Genomic DNA, 22,985 nt, shown 5'->3' with positions numbered 1-22,985 from the left:
CCGTTGCCTGACCCTGCCTGTTATTGGATTCCGTATCTGCCTTCTGATCCTGTATCTTATCTGTCTGTGTGCTGACGACCTGGCTTGGCCGACCTCGAGAACTAGCCTTACTGTTAGAGGCAGTTCCCAGATCTGTTAGTGACACCCGCTCATTGGTGTCACTCACGCTCTGTCCTTCCCACATTCTGCTTAGCTCCTCCCCCGGGAGAGTCTAGGCTTACGGAAGGAGCTTTCTTCTGTGCAGTATCTCTTACTGCCACTGTGCCTACTCCTTAGGTACAGTCCACTGTGTTACTGTTACACCCAATCACTCACTTGTTATCTCAGGTGTCCAGAGGTTAGTAGATGTATCTGATTATCGGTGATACTGCAGATCACCAATAATCGGGTATATTCTGTATTCTCGGTGATACTGCAGTTCACGGTAATCAGACCCTCTCTGTGGTACACCGATTGTTACACAATGCCATGCACTGATGAGGATCAAACAATCCGAAACAGTCTGTATACATGTTGGATTATTCTGGCTCTGTGAAAATTAAAAAGCTGACACATCATTGCATTCCAGCAGTTCTGGAAGTGTGTTTAGCTTCTAAGGGTAACAATGGTTAATTTGCATATAGTCAGCAGTGATGCACTGGGAGACATCTCAAGCTCACTCCAACCTGAATTATCGCAAATTCTTTCTGTTTTAAGAAAGCAAATTCTTGTTTTCCTTAATCTAAACTATGTATGACTCCTTATCAGGTGCAGTCTTTAGAACAACTGTGCAAACATCTTTTTATCTTCGCTCCCTTAGCTGTGTCTCTCATGACAGTGGAAAAAAAACACTTTTTTTTCTGGACTGCCTGTGCATTGAAATGCCTTTGAAAGTGCCCCATCCTGACCTGATGACCTGCCGCTCAAAGGCCGGGGCCTCTTCTGCCTATGTGTTGTCCCGGCCCTGTTGGGAGGTATGGACTTACCGAGCAAGGCTTAGTGAACTGTAGGATTTTTTTGGTGTATTTCTGAACTTTTACTGAATACGGTATTTAACTGGCCTAAATTCTTTTACCGAACTACCCTTAGTAAATTGAGGCCATTTAGAGTAATGCTGCAAAGGCTGATGGAAACTGGAATGTTTATATGCAAAACAAAGGAGGCTGAAGATGTAACCTACATTACTATTGGCTACTGGATTGGCAATGAAATAACAATAGCATTAATTAATTCTTGGGAAGGAGTCACCTGTTAAATGTTTTTAGCAGTAAAACTTTGAAATAATGTTCAAATCGACTTGGATTTTAGCTGTGATTGCATGTGATCACGGATTAGACTTTAACGTTAATAGCAAAGCCCCCATACATGCTACAATCACCAAAATTGCATGGGTTATAAAGGTGAGATGTGGCTACAATTTAAAATAAAAATTCAAAAATAACTTTTCGTTTTTGAGAAAATCGATTTTAAAGTTAGAGTAAAAAATTATCACTTTAAATGCACTGCGCACAGCAAACTGCACGCTGGCACAGTACAATGTCACTGACTACACTGAGTGACTAACTTAAAGAGGAACTCCAGTGAAAATAATGTAATAAAAAGTTCTTAATTTTTACATTAATTATGTATAAATGATTTAGTCAGTGCTTGCTCATTGTAAAATCTTTCCTGTCCCCGATTTACATTATGACATTTATCACATGGTGACATTTTTACTGCTGGCAGGTGATGTCACTGGAAAGAGATGGTGCTTGCCTTTTTGGAAGTTGTAAACAGCTGTTATTTCCCACAATGCAACAAGGCTCCCACAGTGTCATGTCAGTGCCTCAGTGCTGTGAGGAGCTGACATCATTTGTGGGAGGGGTTTCACCACAAAATCAGCCATACAGAGCCCCCCGATGATCCGTTTGAGAAAAGGAATAGATTTCTCATGTAAAAGGGGGAATCAGCTACTGATTGGGGTGAAGTTCAATTCTTGGTTATGGTTTCTATTTAAAGGAGTCATCAGGCAAAAAAAAAATGAGTTTCACTTACCTGGGGCTTCTACTAGCCCTATGCAGCCATCCTGTGCCCTCGTAGTCACTCACTGCTGCTCTGGTCCCCCTCCGTCAGCTTGTTTAGTTTTTGCCGACCTAGGGGTCGGCGGGCCACATTGTGTACATTTTTACGCATTCCCGTGGGTGCAGGAACATTATAACATACATTTTTACGCGTTAGTGGTTCAACGTATAAAATTTTACGCGTTGAGCCACTAATGCGCAAAAATGTATGTGTTAATGTTCCTGCCCCAGCGGGAATGCGTAAAAATGTACGCAATGTGGTTTGCCGACCCCTAGGTCGGCAAAAACTAAACGAGCTGATGGAGGGGGGGACCAGAGCAGCAGTGAGTGACTACGAGGGCACAGGATGGCTGCATGGGGCTGGTAGAAGCCCCAGGTAAGTGAAACTCATTTTTTGTTTTTTTTGCTAAAGACTCCTTTAACCACTTAAGCCCAACTGGACGAGATTTCTCGTCCAGTTGGGCTGTGCGCACTCCCGCGGGTCGCGCGCGCGCCCGCGGGCCCCCCCGTGCACGCCCCCGCTACTGGCCGCTAGCCCACCGATCAGTGAAAGGGATTATAAATCCCTTTCGCTGATCGGACCCCCCCGGAGAAAAGCCGACATCGTCTCTTCAGACGCTGCGGCTTTTCTGAGCTCTGGTCTCCTTTCTTCTGTCTGGGAGCGAGATCGATCGCTCCCAGGACTTTTTGATTCTGGCCATCTTGTGGCCAAATAGCAAATTACACCCAAAAAATTTTTTTTTAAGAATAAACCTATAAATATATTAAAAAAAACCCTGTTTACCTCCCACACCAAAAAATACCCACATACAAGTTTAAATTAAAAAAAAAAAAAAATACAATAAAAAAAAATAAATAAATAAATAAATAGTTACCTAAGGGTCTGAACTTTTTAAATATTCATGTCAAAGGAGTATATCAATATGATTTAATAAATTATGGGCTTCTAAACAGTGATGGACGCAAAACGGAAAAAATGCACCTTTATTTCCAAATAAAATATTGTCGCCATACATTGTGATAGGGACATAATTTTAACGGTGAAATACCCGGGGCATATGGGCAAATACAATACGTGAGTTTTAATTATGGAGGCATGTATTATTTTAAAACTATGATGGCTGAAATCTGAGAAATAATGAATTTTTTCCATTTTTTTCTTATTCTTCCTGTTAAAATGCATTTACAGTAAAGTGGCTCTTAGCAAAATATACCACCCACAGAAAGCCTAATTGGTGGCGGAAAAAACAAGATATAGATCAATTAATTGTGATGAGTAGTGATAAAGTTATTGGCAAATGAATGGGGGGTGAAAGTTGCTCGGATGTAAAAAAATTTCAACCCTTCGGGCTTAAGTGGTTAAGTTGATCACTGGCTGGCTAGCTAAATACAAGTATCAAATACAATCATAGAGCAGTAAAATCAGTGAACACATACCTGCCTGCACTAAGCACAGCACTCATTAGACTGTCCCTTACAACTACACTGACTACAACTAACTTACAGTAAGTTAATCACTGGCTGGCTAGCTAAGCACAAGTATCAAATACAGTAATAGAGCAATGAAATGAGTGACAACGCTGTGTTTTACATAAATAAGCACTCTTGCTGTGTGGCCTGGAGATGCTCTCAGTGCCACAGAGTCTAGCAAGGACGGAGCTCTGGAAATGGCCGCCGCTTTTTATACAGGCAGGGAAGGCATAGCCTCCCATCCTATGAATGGTATTGGGCCTACACTGGGGGCCTCTGATTGGCCCAGTGACATTATTAACCCCAGTCACGGATTACCGTCGGTGATCACGGCCGTGATCACGATTCGATTTTTCACAATTTTGGCCGAATGCGTGATTGAAATTCGTGATCGCGGACCGATCACAGATTCGGATCACGATGTCGGATAGTGAAAAAATACTCATGAATCACGGGTATGCCGTAATCACGAGCTCATGATGAGCATCACTGGTCTCCAGCGCGTCTGACTGTACTTTCCACTAATCAGGAAGTAGAGTCAGCGGCGTTGGAGACATAGAAGATAGGAAGACATATTTTATGATAGATAGACAGATAGGGCTCGATTCACAAAGCGGTGCTAACCCAGTTAGCACGCCTAAAAGACTTTAGGCATGATAACCATTGCACCATGCTGGTGAAAAGCCAGTTTAGGCGTGATAAGTTTAGGCGTGATAAGTTTAGGTGTGATAAGTTTAGGCATGCTAAGTTTAGATAAGTTTAGATCGCACACAAAGTCCCGCACGCAAAGCAGCGCCATTAAACTTTATACAAAGTGCACCAGTCTTTGCTAGCGTAAAGCTTTTGATCAGCTGTGCACTGCGGTGCTAACGCAGTTGCCGCTTAAACTTATCATGCCTAAACTTATCACACCTAAACTTATCATGCCTAAACTTATCACACCTAAACTTATAACACCTAAACTTATCATGCCTAAACTGAGTTTAGGCATGATAAAGGGCTTTTCACCAGCGTGCTAACTGTTAGCACCGCTTTGTGAATCAAGCCCATAGATTGATAGATAGATCTTATATTTGCTAACACCACAGGGACTGTGGAAATTCCTTCTGGAAGTGTATTTAGGCCCCATTCACACTTGCAAAACGTAAAACTCTAGCGCTTTTGTTAGCGTTTTGCTCTGGCAATTAACGCCCCCAAAAAAATCGCCATTCACACTTGGAGCAATTTTCCACGATCGTGATTATCGCTTCTATAGCACTAAATGCGATCGCCGGGAAATCGCCTGAAAATTGTGCAGGATACAAATTTGCGTTTAACGCAAATTGCCCAAGTGAGAACGGGCCCATAGGTTATTATTGCACTAGCACTTTAAATAGTGCTAGCGCTTGAGCGTTATGCCGAAATCTCAGGCAAAACGCTCAGGTGTGAATGGGGCCTCAAACTATTTTTCAGGGCAGAAAAAGCATTTTTTAAGTGTTCTTTAAAGTGAATAATACATGTTATTGTTACAGTACAAAATGGTATTTGAAAATGAATTGCAAAAACTCGGATGGAAACTTTTATTTGTTCATTTTATTATTTTTTGATAGAATACTGAATGGTGGTGACTATAACACCCACCCCAGTCATATCTCCATCACTGCCTAATTTGTCCCCAGGCAGCAATTTCACTCCTGGTAGCGCGTACCCCAAACACCTGAACTTCACACAGCACGAGGGGTTTCTGTTTATAGGGATTGGCAATGTTAACATATTGGCCAACCATATTGTTACACTTGAAGCTCAGATCTCCACTGTTCTGTATGGAGGAGATCACTGCACACCTATGGAAAATAAATAAAATAATTAATACATCAGACTTAAACTTCAGCCTAAACAAACATACTGTCATTAAGTTACATTAGTTATGTTAATTAAAATAGATAGGTAATATAATCTCTTACCCACCCTGTTTTAAAAGATCAGGCAAATGTTTGATTTTATGATGGCAGCCATCTTTTTGGTTGAAAGGAGGTGACAGGGAGCATGAGACACAGTTCCCAACTGTCCTGTGTGCTGATCATCCTTCCCAGTTGCTAGGCAACGCGAATAACAACATAGGAAATCCCATCATGCTCTGCACAGCATCAGGGAAAAAAGCCCGGGCTTTTTTTCTTTGATGTGTGGAGCTTAGCTAAAAATGCAGCTAAAAATGATGCTTTGGTAAGAAAAGTTCTGATGCTGTGAAAATGTTAAAGAAACACCAAGCCTTTTCAGTTCTGTTGAGTAGATTTTTAGTCCGGAGGTTCACTTTAAAGTAAACCTGAGATGGTGTAAAAGGAAGAAATGATACCTACCTGGGGCTTCCTCCAGACCCCTCCAGTCTAATCCCTTCTTCGCCATCCTTCTACACCACCTGGATCCTGCACAATTTGCATGGCCGGACTGTGAAGATTGTCTGGGGACACTTGTGGAGGATCCGAGTAGTGCAGAAGGACGGCGAGAAACCGATCAGCCTGGAGGAGCCTGGAGGAAGCCCCAGGTAAGTATAATTTCTTCCTTTTACACCATCTCAGATTTATGGCATGGCTGTTCAGATGCATTACTGCAAGCGTCAGCATTCATCTCGAAAAACGCACACTGGCACAGTGGAAATCATGTGTTCTGTTGCCATGGAGTGCGGAGGAGGGATGGAGATTGCCACAACGGAGTGGCCTCAATCGGTTGGGGGTCCTTGTAAAAAGCATTGCAAAGGTCATACATGCATCATGGGTGTTTAAAAATCCCAGAAGACTAGAGGTAGCCCGAACGGTTCGACCGTGAACCGATTCACGCGAACATCAGTGGTTCGTGTTCGTTTTTTTTAGGGGCCCACTGACACTTGCATATACAGCCCTATCAGTCAGTCGCAGCTGGCCCTTGGTAATTCCTACTGTGCCACTGCCAGGCCCAGCACAATCAGTGCCTACCTTTTCACTGCACGTGTGTGACAGCTGCGCATTTATAATACCACTCAATGCATACCTGTTCATGTTTACTGCAGCTGCGTGACAGAAGAACGCAGTGTTATATACCGGTCACTGCACCTGTTCATGGTACCTGTGTGTGTAACAGCTGCACATTTGTAATACCACTCACTTCCTACCTGTTCACGTTTACTGCAGCTGCGTGACAGAAGCATGCAGTGTTATATACCAGTCACTGCACCTGTTCAAGGTACCTGTGTGTGTGTGTGACAGCTGCACATTTGTTATACCAATCCCTGCATACCTGTTCATGTTTACTGCACCTGCGTGACAGAAGCACGTAGTGTTATATGCCAGTCACTGCACCTAGTCACAGTATCTGTGTGTGTGACAACTGCACATTTGTAATGCCACTCACTGCATACCTGTTAATGTTTACTGCGCCTGCGTGACAGAAGCACGCAGTGTTATATACCAGTCTGTGCACCTGTTCACGTTACCTGTGTGTGTGACAGCTGCACATTTGTTATACCAATCACTGAATACCTGTTCATGTTTACTGCACCTGCACATAGGCCCCAACCGTCCCGTTTTCATCGGGACGGTCACGATTTGGGGGGCCCCTCCCGCCATCCCGTGCTACCCCCCCCTTGTGTCCCGGCCACTGGGCAAGGGGGGAAAAAAACCTGATTGAGGCACCAGCCGCCGGGGATCCCGTATGCTATTTGGGATGGGTGGCCGCTATTTCTCCCTCCCTCCCTCCTAACGTGCCCCCCAGTGTCCCCCCAGTAGAGAAAAATGCGCAGCAGCGGAGCGGGCTGTCATTATTGCCTCTCCGACTACCGGCATCTGGATCTTCTAGGCTTCCGGCTTCCTGTGACGTCACAGGAAGCCGGAAGCTGAGAAGACCAGACGAGATCCCGGTAGTCGGAGAGGCAATGGTAAGATTTATGACAGCCCGCTCCAGCCAACACGCAGTGTTATTACCAGTCACTGCACCGGATCACGGTACCTGCGTGTGACAGCTGCACATTTGTAATACCACTCACTGCATACCTGTTCATGTTTATTGCACCTGCATGACAGAAGCACGCAGTGTTATATGCCAGTCACTGCACCTAGCCAATTAGGGGGTGTGACATTCAAAGATTGATGTTAAAACGTGAAGCTTTTTGGATTCATAGATTGGGCACTCGCACACCACAGGGTTTGAATAAGAAGTGGGATTTAAGCTTAGTTTACACATACTGAGTATTTGTTCCTCCTTCAATTGTAATATGTGCTATGCCCAATTATTACATTATGTGGTCTGTCACTGACGTTTTTCTCTTTCTTTTGCTTACATAGAATTTTGTATATTTCAGTGGTAATGAAACATTTTTACATCTTTTTATATGCCATTTTTCAATGATATTATTGTATTTTTGTATTTTTTGTATTGTACCTTTTGAGGATGTTTGTCCCTTTAAGGAGCATTTTGCATGGCTCCGGGGGTGGAGTCCACTCCTCCCTGGTCCCATATAAATTTCTCCTTGGACAGGTTCACTTTTAACTACGATTAAGGGCAGATGGTAGGCCCGATACGCGTGAGTTGATCCTGTGATTTTATTGCATGTCTGTGGATTTTTTGAATAAACATATCAGCCTTTTACCTCAACCTGGACTGCGGATCTTTCTGTGCATATCTATTGCGTTATGGCTTGGCTTGCCTGATCCTGCACCGACTGGTATGATGCCTGGGGGTCCTGAGCATATATGAACTTTTCTTGCTGCTGATACCTGTTCAATGCACCTACGTGACCGCACTCAGTGTTATATCATATACCAGTCACTGCATACCTGTTCACGGTACCTGTGTGTGTGACAGCTGCACATTTGTAATTCTAGTCAATGCATACCTGTTCAGTGCAACTACGTGACCGCACGCGGTGTTATATTATATACCAGTCACTGCATACCTGTTCACGGTACCTGTGTGTGTGTGACAGCTGCACATTTGTAATACTAGCCACTGCATACCTGTTCAGGGTACCTGTGTGTGTGACAGCTGCACATTTGTAATACCAGTCACTGCATACCTGTTCACTGCACCTATGTGACCGCACGCTGTTTTATATACCAGTCCGTGCATACCTGTTAAGTGCACCTGTATGACAGCTGCACATTGTATTGTAATACCAGTCACTGCATACCTTTCACTGCACCTGTGTGACTGTAAAATGTATTAGTCAAGTGCATACCTTTCACTTTATCCCCCCCGATATGGACAAAACAGGCAGAGGCAGAGGCAGACCCAGAGGCAGGCCACTCGGCAGGTCTGTTCGAGGTCGTGCTGACGGGATTTCGTGCAGCCCTGGACCAAAGTACAGTGCTTAGAAGAAGGCATGTTCCATCAACTCCCAAAATTGTCAGGACATGGTTGACTATTTAACACAGAACACCTCATCTTCCGCAGCCACCAGCACTACTCCAAGCACCCCATCCGCTACATTTGACACTTCGCAGGAGTTATTTGGTGGGGAATTCACTGATTCACAGCCATTATTTTTACAACAAGATGAAGGCGCAAAGCAAGTTACACCACCTCATATGTCTGAGTTAGGCGACACTATGGACGTAAGGCGTGAGGAGGAGGATGATAAAGTACCTGCTGTTGGAAAATTGAGCTGTGGAAAGGCCAACACCCTCATAGGGACAACTGCCTTACGAAGGCACATGCAGAAAAGGCAAAAACTGTAATGGAAAGACCACCTGAGGAAAAACAGCACACAAAAGCAAAGCCACCCTCTTTCTCCTCTTCGTCCTTCAGGTGCATCATCTTCAGCCGCTTTCTTCCTTACACCTTCACAATCACAGCCACCCTCCTCCACTCTGCCTTTCACCTTGAGCGGTTTCTGCTCCTCTGCCCACAGTAGCAGCCAGGTGTCCTGAGGGAAATCTTTGAGCGGAAGAAGCCAATGTCTGCTAGTCACAACCTTGCCCAGCGTCTGGCAGCTGGCTTGGCGAAACTGTTAGCTCACCAGCTGTTACCATACCAGCTGGTGGACTCTGAGGCACTGGGACACCACAGTGGAAGATACCAGGCCACAATTATTTCTCAAAAAAGTCGATACCCAAACTGTACCGTGAAGTTTAAAGGCAAGTGGTGTCATCTCTGGCACACAGCGTTGGGTCAAGGGTTCATCTGACCACGGATTCCTGGTCTGCCAAGCACGGTCAGCACAGGTACATTACTTACACAGCCCATTGGGTCAACCTGGTGACCGCTGGCAAGCAGGGAGTATGTGGCTGTGCAGTGGACCTAGTTGTGACACTTCCATGGCTTGCAGGCAGGTCTCCTGCCACCTCCTCTCCTTCTCCTCCTGCTACATCCTCTTCGCTGTCATCCTCCTCCTCTTCCTTGGCTGAGTGGCTGTGCAACTCTACTGGTGCTGCGATCTCCTCTCCAGCTACACAGCCCCAGCTCCCCAGGGCCCATGCTGCATACCAGGTACAACGGTGTCACACCATCTTAGACATGTCTTTGCCTCAAAGCGGAGAGTCACACTGGAGCAGCTCTCCTGGCTGCTCTTAACAGGTGGATCAGTTTCTGACCCCGCACCAACTGGAGTTCGGCAACGTGGTGTGTGACAACGACAGCAATCTCATTTGGGCTTTTAATTTGCGAAAGTCGACACATGTACCCTGCATGGCACATGTGCTCAATCTAATAATTCAGAGATTTGTGTGTAAGTACTCAGGCTTACAGGATGTCCTGAAGCAGTCCAGGAAGGTGTGTGGGCATTTCAGGCGGTCTTACACGGCCATGGCATGCTTGGCTGATATTCAGCGGAGAAACAACTTGCCGGTGAGGCGCTTGATTTGCGATAGCCCGACTCGCTGGAGTTCAACGCTCCTAATGTTCAACCACCTGCTACAACAGGAGAAAGCCATCAACCAGTATCTCTACAACTACAGTAGAAGGACATACTCTGGAGAGATGGGCATGTTCTGGCCGAAGTACTGGATACTCATGCGAAATGCCTGCAGGCTCATGCGGCCGTTTGAGGAGGTGACAAACATGGTGAGTTGCAGTGAAGGTGCCAACAGTGACTTGATCCCATCTGCTTTCTTCCTGAAGCGTGCCGCACATAGAGTGGTGGATGAAGCTGTGGAGGAGTGTGAACAGGAACAGGAGGAAGAGTTGTGGGATCAATTCTCAGCAGAACCAGATGTTTCCTCAACACCTGCGACAGAACAGAGGGGGGAGGAGGAGGAGGAAGAGGAGTGTGAGAAAGAGGAGTCAGATGATGAGGATGGTGTTTGTTTTGAGGAGGAGGAGGAGGCAGAAGAACAACCACAGCAGGCGTCGCAGGGGGCTTGTGCTGCTCAACGTTCCTGTGGTATTGTTCGTGGCTGGGGGGGGAGGAGAACTTACCTGACATCACTGAGAAAGAGCAAGAGGAGATGGATAGTACATCTGCATCCAAATTTGTGCAGATGGTGGCTTTCATGCTGTCCAGCCTGTTGAGGGACCCCGTATAAAAAAACTCAAGGAGAATGAGCTGTACTGGGTGGCAACACTACTAGACCCTTGGCATAGGCACAAAGTGGCGGATATGTTACCAACTCACCTGAAGGCAGAAAGGATGCAGCACTTGCAGAACAAGCTGGCAACTATGCTTTACAATGTGTTTAAGGGTGATGTCACAGCAAAATGGAATAAAGGTGCCACTGGCAGTAATCTTCCTCTTTCTCCCATGTCCACGCAGGCAAGGACAGGACGCTCTAGCGACCTCATGGTGATGTCGGACATGCGGACATTCTTTAGTCCAACGTCTCGCCTTAGCCCTTCCGGTTCCACCCTCCACCAACGCCTCGACTGGCAGGTAGCTGACCTTAAGCGTGGATGTAGACACTATGAGCAGCGATGAACCCCTGGACTACTGGGTGCGCAGGCTTGACCTGTGGCAAGAGCTGTCACAATTTGCCATCCAACTTCTGTCTTGCCCTGCCTCAAGCGTCCTGTCAGAAAGGACCTTCAGCACAGCTGGAGGCATTGTCACTGAGAAGAGAAGTTGCCTAGGTCAAAAAAGTGTTCAGTACCTCACCTTTATCAAAATGAATGAGGCATTGATCCCGGAGGGCTACTGCCCGCCCGAAGACTAAGTCAGTCCCCACACACAGCATCTCTGCCTGCATGCCGTGTGACTGACTGCCTGCTCCAAGACTAAGTCAGTCCCCACACAGCATATCTGCCTGCAGCCTGCTTGACTGCCTTCTCTGCTGCCACCAACAGGGTCCAGGACTCCAGGTGGATTAGCACCGGCAGCTATAATAATTTTTCTAGTGTGTGTACATGCTTGCCTAATTTTTCTGGCTGCACTGCGGGCGGCTGCAACAACAAAACAAAAGGCATGTACATGTGTCAATTCCCCTTCGTGATCGTTACCTTGCTGCGGTGAAGGGGCTTGCGTATCACAATGAAATAATGACCGCCGGTTATATGAGTGTCTCGGGGGATAATAAATAATAAGGTCGTTGCTTAATTGTGGACAGACCAAATTTGATCAGCTGGACAGTCACTGTTGTTCTGTCATTGAGCTACCACAGCCCGGCGACCATATGGGCTTGAAAACCTCTATTGCCTGCACTCTCACCATGGTGCGCACCAGTCCAGCACAGCCGTCAATACACAAGCAGCTGTTTGCGGTGCATTACACATTGAGTTTAGTGTGTCAGTGTGAAGCAGTACACTAATTACACTACCTGATTGATGTATACACATGCAAGATGTTTTAAAGCACTTTAGGCCTCCAATTTAGCAATAAAATGTGATTTTTGCCCTTAAAATGCTTGTGTGCATCAAATCCTGATTTTTCCCCGGGACTTTTGGCATGTATCCCACTCCGCCATGCCCCCCTCCAGGTGTTAGACCCCTTGAAACATCTTTTCCATCATTTTCTGTGGCCAGCATAAATGTTTCTAGTTTTAAAAGTTTGCCTCCCTATTGAAGTCTGTTAGCGGTTCGTAAGTTCACGCGAACCCAAACTTTTGCGGAAGTTCGCGTTCAAGGTTCGTGAACTGAAAATCGAAGGTTTAAGCCATCTCTACCCAAGACGGATCTTTAACAATGCTCGAGCAATATCAATTGGTGAGCACTGTACAAACATAAGATCAGTCACAGGACATGGGGTCTAAGCCAGCACAGGTCTTCACCCTGCAAGGGATGATGGGCAATCACCCCTAAAGGAGTACTTTGCTGCCTGCTGCTCGCCCAGTCATGACCCTCAGGACCACTGCACCAGTAACGAGAACAGAAGTGGTACCTTGCCGATGTGGGAAGGAGTACAGGACAGGAATAACTAACAAATTCACTGGACAGGACAGTGCGGACTGGATCAGACAGATGGGACAGGATGGACAGGAAAACCAGGGCAGACTGAACAGGATGGATGGGAGTGACTAGATGGGAAGGACTAGGCAGGATGGAATAGGCAGTGAAGGACATTCTGGATGGAACAGGCTGAATAGGGACTAGCTGGATAAGTACGTGGACTCTGGACAGGGGACTAGAGACAGTTCTCTCACGAAGCAAGAAAAAACACATGCATTAGGCGTAGAGATTACAAGGGAGGCATGTTTGTACTGTGTGTTTCTACTTGCAGCACAGAGAAAGCAAGCGAGGTGAAGAGGTCATCATTGAGGGAAGCAGCTTGTTGTGCTGTGTGAGGAGTCTGACAGTGAGTGAGGAGGGGGAAGGCAGGAGAGCAGCATTGAGGGAAGCAGCTTGTTGTGCTGTGTGAGGAGTCTGACAGTGAGTGAGGAGGGGGAAGGCAGGAGAGCAGCATTGAGGGAAGCAGCATGTTGTGCTGTGTGAGGAGTCTGACAGTGAGTGAGGAGGGGGAAGGCAGGAGAGCAGCATTGAGGGAAGCAGCATGTTGTGCTGTGTGAGGAGTCTGACAGTGAGTGAGGAGGGGGAAGGCAGGAGAGCAGCAGTGTTTTATTTGACTTGCACAACAGAAGGGAGGAGGTGGCAATGCTGTCCTGACTGAGGAGGAATAGAGGACGGCCAACTGGCTGGGGGTGATCAGTTTGTTTGTCACAGACTCACAGCCAGCCAGTGTGTTATTGGGTGGAGCTGCAGCATGTCATGGCTCAGGTTGTTGCATATGCTCCCTTGCTGACTGAGAACATTAAATGAAGCAGAATAAATTGTCAGGTCCTGTGTGATCATTCCAAATCATAAGGTCTAGAACCAGCCCTGCAGGGGACGCTGGGTAAGTACCAAAATGGTGGAGTGCGCAGCCTGGGTTTAGCTAGCCGGGTAGGAAAATCTGGGCTGTACTGACAGGGCTGTATAGACAGTGATGTACTAGCAAGGCTGTGCTGTCCAGGCCATAACTGGCGGGGCCGTATTGACAGGCTACAATGACAGGGCTGTACTGACAAGCACCAGACTGGCAGACAGGACAGACGGGTAGTAAAAGGTCACACTGGAGAAAATAGGTGCAAGGTAATGACAGACAGGCAAGTGACTAGGCTGGAAGAGTAGAACAGGCATGTCAGGACTGGCAGGAAACAGACTGACATGGACAGGACTGGCAGGGATCAGACTGGAGTGACAGGACTAACAGGATCAGACTGGAGTGACAGGACTGGCAGGGATCAGACTGGAGTGACAGGACTGATAGGATCAGACTGGATTGACAGGACTAACAGGATCAGACTGGCAGGGATCAGACTAACAGGGACAGGACAAACTGACAGGCAAGCAGGCAGTGTAGGCTGCCAGCACAGACTTAGCCAGGCAGGGAGCAGAGACAGCGAGCACGGATGCTGCAGCTGTGTGGGGCGATGCAACAGCACTGGTGGATTGAGAGTTCAGGGTTTAAATACCCTGACTCTCAGGCCAGTGCTGAAGCCACACCCACCACTGCCAGAACTAGAGGAGACGGTGCGCATGCCTGCCTAGCAACCGAAGGACACCTAACTCGGAATTCCTCCAGGTCAGTGTCCTGCCACCATTGAGGAGTCGGCGCTGGACTCTGGGATTGGTGAGTAATGAGCTGCATTACAGATGTGGAGATATTAGAGCTGGTGTGTAATAGGGATTAGGGAACACAGGAACCTCCTACCTCTTCGGGGAGCCAAATCAGTAGCTCATTATACCCACACGTCATTATTGCTTAGGGAGAAATCTGAGGGTAATTAATATACTTTACTACACTTGTCCTTTTATTTTCTTCTCATTGGCTACACAATCAATACTTTAGGGCAGCAAGCAGCCTTCAGGCCACAGTGACCAGTGACAGTGACCAGTGACAGTGACCTAAATCAATACAAGCATTAATAACATTGTAAAAGTTACATAAATAGTAATAGTCACCTTGGATTAAGATTTCCATCATTTCCAGGATTGTTCCCGATAAGGATACTGGCGCCAACCATGTAATCCCAGAATTCCCTATCGCTAATGATGATGACTTTTGAGATCTTATAGGGCCACCGTAATTCCAGCCTCCACCAGGGGGAGATATCATAGCGAGTGACGGAACAGGAGCCATCAAATAGGAGAGTGTTCAAGTTTCCATCAATGGCTTTGTTGGCAGTGTTCTGGGCATCGTCGTTAGAGGACTGATATGCTATACCATGAAGGGCAATATTTCCATCTGTATTAATAAAATACATCCAGATAAACATTAATACATTGGGGAAACATTGATGTTAACTGCTTATATGGTAAATGGCTACAACACCTTAAAGGACAATTATCAATCAGAACTTCTAATCTTTGCTGGAGAAGGTGTGAGAATAGGGGAATGATAGGGTACATTTGCTGGTATTGTCCAGTTCTCTCTCCTTTTTAGTTTTCAGTGATCCAAACCACCAGGAAAGTATAGGGGGCTAAAAGAGACCAAAAAGCCCTCCTACAAAAAAGCAATGTGATTTGCCTTCTTAAAACAGAAGGTACTTGCGATACATGACCTTTTTGACGTGAACTCCTGAAACTAATATCCGAGGTGTTGAGCAAATCTGTGCCTCTTGTCCCATATTCATGCTGTTGGGTAAGGCAGTACCTTCTGCTCGTAAATTTGATAAAATATTGATTAATCGCATACATCGGCTCACCATTGCTTCTAATTGGAAGAAGGTGACATCTCCAAAAATGTTTGAAGTTAGGGTGAAGATTAATTGGAATGATGGCGCCGTAGAAGCGCCAACAGCGTGAAACAGCTGTAAGGCTATCAGTGCCCAGCACGGTACATCCATTTTTTATGCATGTCACTTATGCACGATTTGTAAGAGATTGGAACCTATTGAATTGTTATATTAAAGCCACAGAAGCAATGCTTCTGTTGCTTTTATATCTTTACTTCTTTAACCACTTAAAGCGGAATATAACCCTGCATTTCAACTTTGCTCTAAAATATTATTTACAGCATATTATATGCAAAAAGCATTTTTACTAGATCAGCATTGGAAGGGTTAAACACAGAGGTTTAAAGTTCCATGGAGAGATATGCAGAAGTTCAGATAGATACCGTATATACTCGCATATAAGCCGACCCGCATATAAGCCGACCCCCCAACTTTTCCCTGAAAAACCAGGGGAAAATGATTGACCCCCATATAAGCCGGGGGTAGGAAATGCTGGCCGCCTTATTCCCCGAGTGTGTCCCAGTATAGCTAGTAAAGTGTCCAGTATGGGTAGGTAGTGCCCCAGTATAGCTAGTATAGTGCCCAGTATAGCTAGTATAGTGCTCAGTATAGCTAGTATAGTGCTCAGTATAGCTAGTATAGTGCTCAGTATAGCTAGTAAAGTGCCCCAGTTTAGCTAGTATAGTGCCCAGTACAGCTAGTATAGTGCTCAATATAGCTAGTAAAGTGCCCCAGTTTAGCTAGTATAGTGCTCAGTATAGTGCTCACTATAGCTAGTATAGTGCTCAGTATAGCTAGTATAGTGCTCAGTATAGCTAGTATAGTGCTCAGTATAGCTAGTATAGTGCCCCAGTTTAGCTAGTATAGTGCTCAGTATAGCTAGTATAGTGCTCAGTATAGCTAGTAAAGTGCCCCAGTATAGCTAGTATAGTGCTCAGTATAGCTAGTATAGTGCCCCAGTATAGCTAGTATAGTGCTCAGTATAGCTAGTATAGTGCCCCAGTATAGCTAGTATAGTGCTCAGTATAGCTAGTATAGTGCCCCAGTTTAGCTAGTATAGTGCTCAGTATAGCTAGTATAGTGCCCCAGTTTAGCTAGTATAGTGCTCAGTATAGCTAGTATAGTGCTCAGTATAGCTAGTTTAGTGCCCCAGTTTAGCTAGTATAGTGCCCCAGTTTAGCTAGTATAGTGCTCAGTATAGCTAGTATAGTGCTCAGTATAGCTAGTAAAGTGCCCCAGTATAGCTAGTATAGTGCTCAGTATAGCTAGTATAGTGCCCCAGTATAGCTAGTATAGTGCCCCAGTATAGCTAGTATAGTGCTCAGTATAGCTAGTATAGTGCCCCAGTTTAGCTAGTATAGTGCTCAGTATAGCTAGTATAGTGCCCCAGTTTAGCTAGTATAGTGCCCCAGTTTAGCTAGTATAGTGCTCAGTATAGCGCTCAGTATAGCTAGTATAGCGCCCCAGTTTAGCTAGTATAGCGCTCAGTAAAGCTAGTTAAGTGCCCCAGTTTAGCCAGTACAGTCCCCGCTCCCCATGGCCGCCGCCGCCGCTATTACCTGGCTGCATCTTCTATTTCAGTCTCCGTTCTTGTAAACATTTAGAGCAGCGCGCCCGGCGCTGCTACTGTGACGAGCGGCGAGCCAGGAAAGAGCTGTTCCCATAGTAACAGGACGCTCTTTCCTGCCTCGTCACAGTAGCAGCGCCGGGCGCGCTGCTCTGAATGTTTACAAGCACGGAGACTGAAATAGAAGATAATTACAGGTAATAGCAGCGGCGGCGGCCATGGGGGGAGCGGGGGACCCGCGGACCAGCGGAGGGGGGGACCCGCGGACCACCATGACTCTCATACAAGCCGAACCCCCAACTTTTGGCCCCCTTTTTGGGGGTCAAAAATTCGGCTTGTATGCGAGTATATACGGTACATTCTATTTAGTGAAATGTAACTATTGAGAAATGTTTACACACTCTTTGGCTGTCCTCCAGCTCTTCTCAGTCAGAGAGATGAGTCACATTCAACACTTAGATACATTTATGTAAACAAAATGTATCTCTTTCAGCTTCGGATGCGTCTGCAGAAATCTCCAGGAACTTTAAAGCCCTGTGTAACCCTTCCAATGCTGGTCTAGTAAAAAAAAAAATGCTGGTTGCATATAATATACTGTAAATAATGTTTTAGAGCAAAGTTGAAATGCAGGGTTATATTCCGCTTTAAGGACCGCGGTGTTAAACCCCCCCCCCCCCCCCCGGCCTTAGTGTCCAGGCCAATTTTTACAATTCAGACCACTGCAGCTATAACGGTTTATTGCTCAGTCATACAACTTACCACCCAAACAAATTTTGCCTCCTTTTCTTCTCACTAATACAGCTTTCTTTTGGTGCTATTTGATTTCTGCTGTGATTTTAGTTTGTATTATACTAATCAAAACAGACTGGAATTTTGTAAAAAAAAAATATAGTTTTAACTTTCTGATGTAAAATTTTTCAAATTAAGTAAAATTTCTATTTAAGTTTTGTCCAAATTTATTGTACTGCATGTCTTTAATAAAAAAAAATCTAAGTGTATATTTATTGGTTTGGGTAAAAGTTATAGCGTTTACAAACTATAGTACAAAAAAGTGAATTTGCACAGTTTGAAGCAGCTCTGACTTTTCTGAGCACCTGTCATGTTTCTTGAGGAGCTAGAATGCCAGGATAGTATAAAAAAAACAAATGACCCATTTTGGAAAGACAACACCCCAAGGTATTTGCTGAGGGGCATGGTGAGTTCATAGAAGATTTTATTTTTTGTCACAAGTTAGCAGAAAATGACACATTTTGACAAAAAAAACTAAAAATAAAAAAAGTGTTTCCATTTCTGCTAACTTGTGACAAAAAAATAAAATAAAATCTGCCTTGGACTCACCATGCCCCTCAGTGAATACCTTGGGGTGTCTACTTTCCAAAATTGGGTCACTTGTGGGGTACTTGTACTGCCCTGACATTTTTGGGGGCCTAATTGCAGGGTTGCTCGGGTAGTACTTTTTAATACCCGCCTGGATCCGGATCCAGGTACCCAGATACCCGGATCCGATTTGGGTATCCGACTGGATACAACCTTACAGATATCCGAGTGAATTCAGATATCCGACCAAATTACCCACGGGTACCCGACCTATTCATGTACCCGGATAGAAAAAAATGTAAGTGCCCTTTAAATAGCTTTAAAAAGGGTTTCTAGGGTAAATGATGCATGTAGCATCATGTTTTTTTTTAAAAGGAAACACTAATTTATTATTTGGTGGACATAAAATGAAAAAAAAAAAGCTGTCAATTAACATCAGGACTAGGTTCCAGACAGCGGTCGTGCAGCCCACGTTGTGTCCAAAGTCCAATCGCACAACTGGGACATGACAGTTTTTAGCCCAGACACCTCCAAAAATAACACCGCAAGTCCGCAATTGTGTTTTGGGTTGAATATAGGTGGTGGTATCAGCAGCAGTGGCCTGTGGCACCGTGGCGGTGGGAGCCAGCGCCAGCTTGCTTCAGCCTCATGAACTCCTCATGCTCAACAACATGTTTTTTGGCCAGATGGGTGATGAAGCTGGAGGTGCCATACTTGTAGGGGTCACAACCTCTGCTCATCTGTAGTTTGCACACATTGCATATGCCAAACTTGCTGTCCAATGAGGGCAGAGTGAAAAACCGCCAGATTGGAGAGGTGAACATTCCCCTGCGGCCTAAATGGGATGCTGTGGCTTTTCTCCCTGTGGCGGTTGGGGGTTGAGTGGTTCGGCTGGTGGTAGCGGCAGAAGGATGTGGTGGGTCCCGCATTCCACGGCCACTGTCTGCAATGCTGATCCTCCATGCCAAACCCACCGACGCATCCTCCTCCTCAGAGTCAGAGCTGACATCCCCATCCTGTGGATGGTAGTCACGGTCCTTCATCCCATCATCAACATCATACCCCCCCTCCTCAAAACCCAGAACATCCTTCTTAAACTCCTTGCGGCTAACAGCCCTGAGTTCAATCGTGGCGCCTGGAGCGAAAAGCTCGCTGACTGAGGGTAGGCTGCCTACTGGGGTCGACACTGACACGGCAGACCTTCTGAGGGTGGCCGTAATGTTGCTCCCTGTCCTCTTGCCCTTGCTGCCCCTCCCCAGGCTGCCGGTGCCAGCAGACATAGTACAACTTATACATGATGATGTCACCAGATGATGTGGGGTTCTTTTACTTTAGTGAAATCGGGTTTGGACTTTAAATCAAATCAGCACGGAGTGACAGACCGCAGAGTAGAGGACAGACAGTGCACACTATGGGCCTGATTTACAAAGCGGTGCTAACAGTTAGCACGCTGGTGAAAAGCCCTTTATCATGCCTAAACTCAGTTTAGGCATGATAAGTTTAGGTGTGATAAGTTTAGGTGTGATAAGTTTAGGCATGATAAGTTTAGGTGTGATAAGTTTAGGCATGATGGCCTCGATTCACAAAGCGGTGATAACCCAGTTATCACGCCTAAAAGACTTTAGGCGTGATGACCTTTTCACCACTGAGTTATCACCGATTTTTCCTGCTCTTCGCGCGAAGTTACCGCGCGTAAGCGCGTTCGCGCGTACGCGCGTGAGAGCGCGCGCAAAGTCCCATAGGGCTTAATGGGAGCTTCGCGCGAAGCGTCGGGTGTTGCGCGCGCACTTACGCGCGTACGCGCGTACGCGCGTACGCGCGGCAACTTCGCGCGAGTTTCTTCTTATCATGCCTAAAGTGACTTTAGGCGTGATAAGGGCCTTTTCACCATGGTGCTAACACTTTGCACCGCTTTGTGAATCGAGCCCGATAAGTTTAAGCACCAACTGCGTTAGCACCGCAGTGCACAGCTGATCAAAAGTTTTGCGCTAGCAAAGTCTGGTGCACATCGCATAGAGTTTAATGGCGCTGCTTTGCGTGCGGGACTTTGCGTGCGATCTACACTTATCTAAACTTAGCATGCCTAAACTTATCACACCTAAACTTATCACGCCTAAACTGGCTTTTCACCAGCATGGTGCAATGGTTATCACGCCTAGGGCTCGATTCACAAAGCGGTGCTAACCCAGTTAGCATGCCTAAAAGACTTTAGGCATGATAACCATTGCACCATGCTGGTGAAAAGCCAGTTTAGGCGTGATAAGTTTAGGTGTGATAAGTTTAGGTGTGATAAGTTTAGGCATGCTAAGTTTAGATAAGTTTAGATCGCTTGCAAAGTCCCGCACGCAAAGCAGCGCCATTAAACTTTATACAAAGTGCACCAGTCTTTGCTAGCGTAAAACTTTTGATCAGCTGTGCACTGCGGTGCTAACGCAGTTGGCGCTTAAACGTAGCATGCCTAAACTTATCACACCTAAACTTATCACACCTAAACTTATCATGCCTAAACTGAGTTTAGGCATGATAAAGGGCTTTTCACCAGCGTGCTAACTGTTAGCACCGCTTTGTGAATCAAGCCCCTAAAGTCTCTAACTGGGTTAGCACCGCTTTGTGAATCGAGCCCTATGGGCCTGATTCACAAAGCGGTGCTAACAGCACGCTGGTGAAAAGCCCTTTATCATGCCTAAACTCAGTTTAGGCATGATAAGTTTAGGGGCCTGATTCACAAAGCGGTGCTAACAGTTAGCACCCTGGTGAAAAGCCCTTTATCATGCCTAAACTCAGTTTAGGCATGATAAGTTCAGGTGTGATAAGTTTAGGTGTGATAAGTTTAGGTGTGATAAGTTTAGGTGTGATAAGTTTAGGCATGATAAGTTTAAGCGCCAACTGCGTTAGCACCGCAGTGCACAGCTGATCAAAAGTTTTACGCTAGCAAAGTCTGGTGTACTTCTTATAAAGTTTAATGGCGCTGCTTTGCGTGGGGGACTTTGCAAGCGATCTAAACTTATCTAAACTTAGCATGCCTAAACTTATCACACCTAAACGTATCATGCCTAAACTTATCACACCTAAACTGGCTTTTCACCAGAGTGGTGCAATGGTTATCATGCCTAAAGTCTCTAACTGGGTTAGCACCGCTTTGTGAATCGAGCCCTAGGGGCTCGATTCACAAAGCGGTGCTAACCCAGTTAGAGACTTTAGGCATGATAACCATTGCACCACTCTGGTGAAAAGCCAGTTTAGGTGTGATAAGTTTAGGCATGATAAGTTTAGGTGTGATAAGTTTAGGCATGCTAAGTTTAGATAAGTTTAGATTGCTTGCAAAGTCCCGCACGCAAAGCAGCGCCATTAAACTTTATACGAAGTGCACCAGTCTTTGCTAGCGCAAAACTTTTGATCAGCTGTGCACTGCGGTTCTAATGCAGTTGGCGCTTAAACTTATCATGCCTAAACTTATCACACCTAAACTTATCATGCCTAAACTTATCACACCTAAACTTATCACACCTAAACTTATCATGCCTAAACTGAGTTTAGGCATGATAAAGGGCTTTTCACCAGGGTGCTAACTGTTAGCACCGCTTTGTGAATCAGGCCCTAGGTGTGATAAGTTTAGGGGCTCGATTCACCAAGCGGTGCAAAGTGTTAGCACCGTGGTGAAAAGGCCCTTATCACGCCAGGGGCTCGATTCACAAAGCGGTGCTAACCCAGTTAGCATGCCTAAAAGACTTTAGGCATGATAACCATTGCACCATGCTGGTGAAAAGCCACTTTAGGCGTGATAAGTTTTAGGTGTGATAAGTTTAGGTGTGATAAGTTTAGGCATGATAAGTTTAGATACGTTTAGATCGCTTGCAAAGTCCCGCACGCAAAGCAGCGCCATTAAACTTTATACGAAGTGCACCAGACTTTGCTAGCATAAAACTTTTGATCAGCTGTGCACTGCAGTGCTAACGTAGTTGGCGCTTAAACTTATCATGCCTAAACTTATCACACCTAAACTTATCATGCCTAAACTTATCACACCTAAACTTATCACACCTAAACTTATCATGCCTAAACTGAGTTTAGGCATGATAAAGGGCTTTTCACCAGCGTGCTAACTGTTAGCACCGCTTTGTGAATCAGGCCCCTAAAGTCACTTTAGGCATGATAAGTAGAAACTCGCGCGAAGTTGCCGCGCATACGCGCGTACGCGCGTAAGTGCGCGCGCAACACCCGACGCTTCGCGCGAAGCTCCCATTAAGCCATATGGGACTTTGCGCGCGCTCTCACGCTCAAAGGGCTCGATTCACAAAGCGGTGCTAACCCAGTTAGAGACTTTAGGCATGATAACCATTGCACCACTCTGGTGAAAAGCCAGTTTAGGCGTGATAAGTTTAGGCATGATAAGTTTAGGTGTGATAAGTTTAGGCATGCTAAGTTTAGATAAGTTTAGATCGCTTGCAAAGTCCTGCACGCAAAGCAGCGCCATTAAACTTTATACAAAGTGCACCAGTCTTTGCT

General features: G+C 45.8%; 1 protein-coding gene across 1 annotated transcript in view; it reads right to left on the bottom strand.

Moving 5' to 3' along the window:
- Positions 1–5,061: 5,061 nt before the first annotated feature.
- Positions 5,062–22,985, bottom strand: part of LOC137571164 (uncharacterized) — a 363,507-nt gene continuing 345,583 nt past the window's right edge. Inside the window, exons 11-12 of the mRNA XM_068279960.1 lie at positions 14,823–15,105; positions 5,062–5,332 (exon numbers count right to left, since the gene is read on the bottom strand). Of these exons, the coding sequence (XP_068136061.1) occupies positions 5,146–5,332; positions 14,823–15,105 (470 nt within the window). The 3' untranslated portion in view covers positions 5,062–5,145. The remainder of the gene's footprint in view (positions 5,333–14,822; positions 15,106–22,985) is intronic.

The sequence above is a fragment of the Hyperolius riggenbachi genome, chromosome 4 (assembly GCF_040937935.1).
Source record: "Hyperolius riggenbachi isolate aHypRig1 chromosome 4, aHypRig1.pri, whole genome shotgun sequence".
NCBI classification, from domain to species: Eukaryota; Metazoa; Chordata; class Amphibia; order Anura; family Hyperoliidae; genus Hyperolius; species Hyperolius riggenbachi.
Note: the sequence above shows the minus strand (reverse complement) of the source record. Positions and strands in the feature narration are given on the sequence as shown.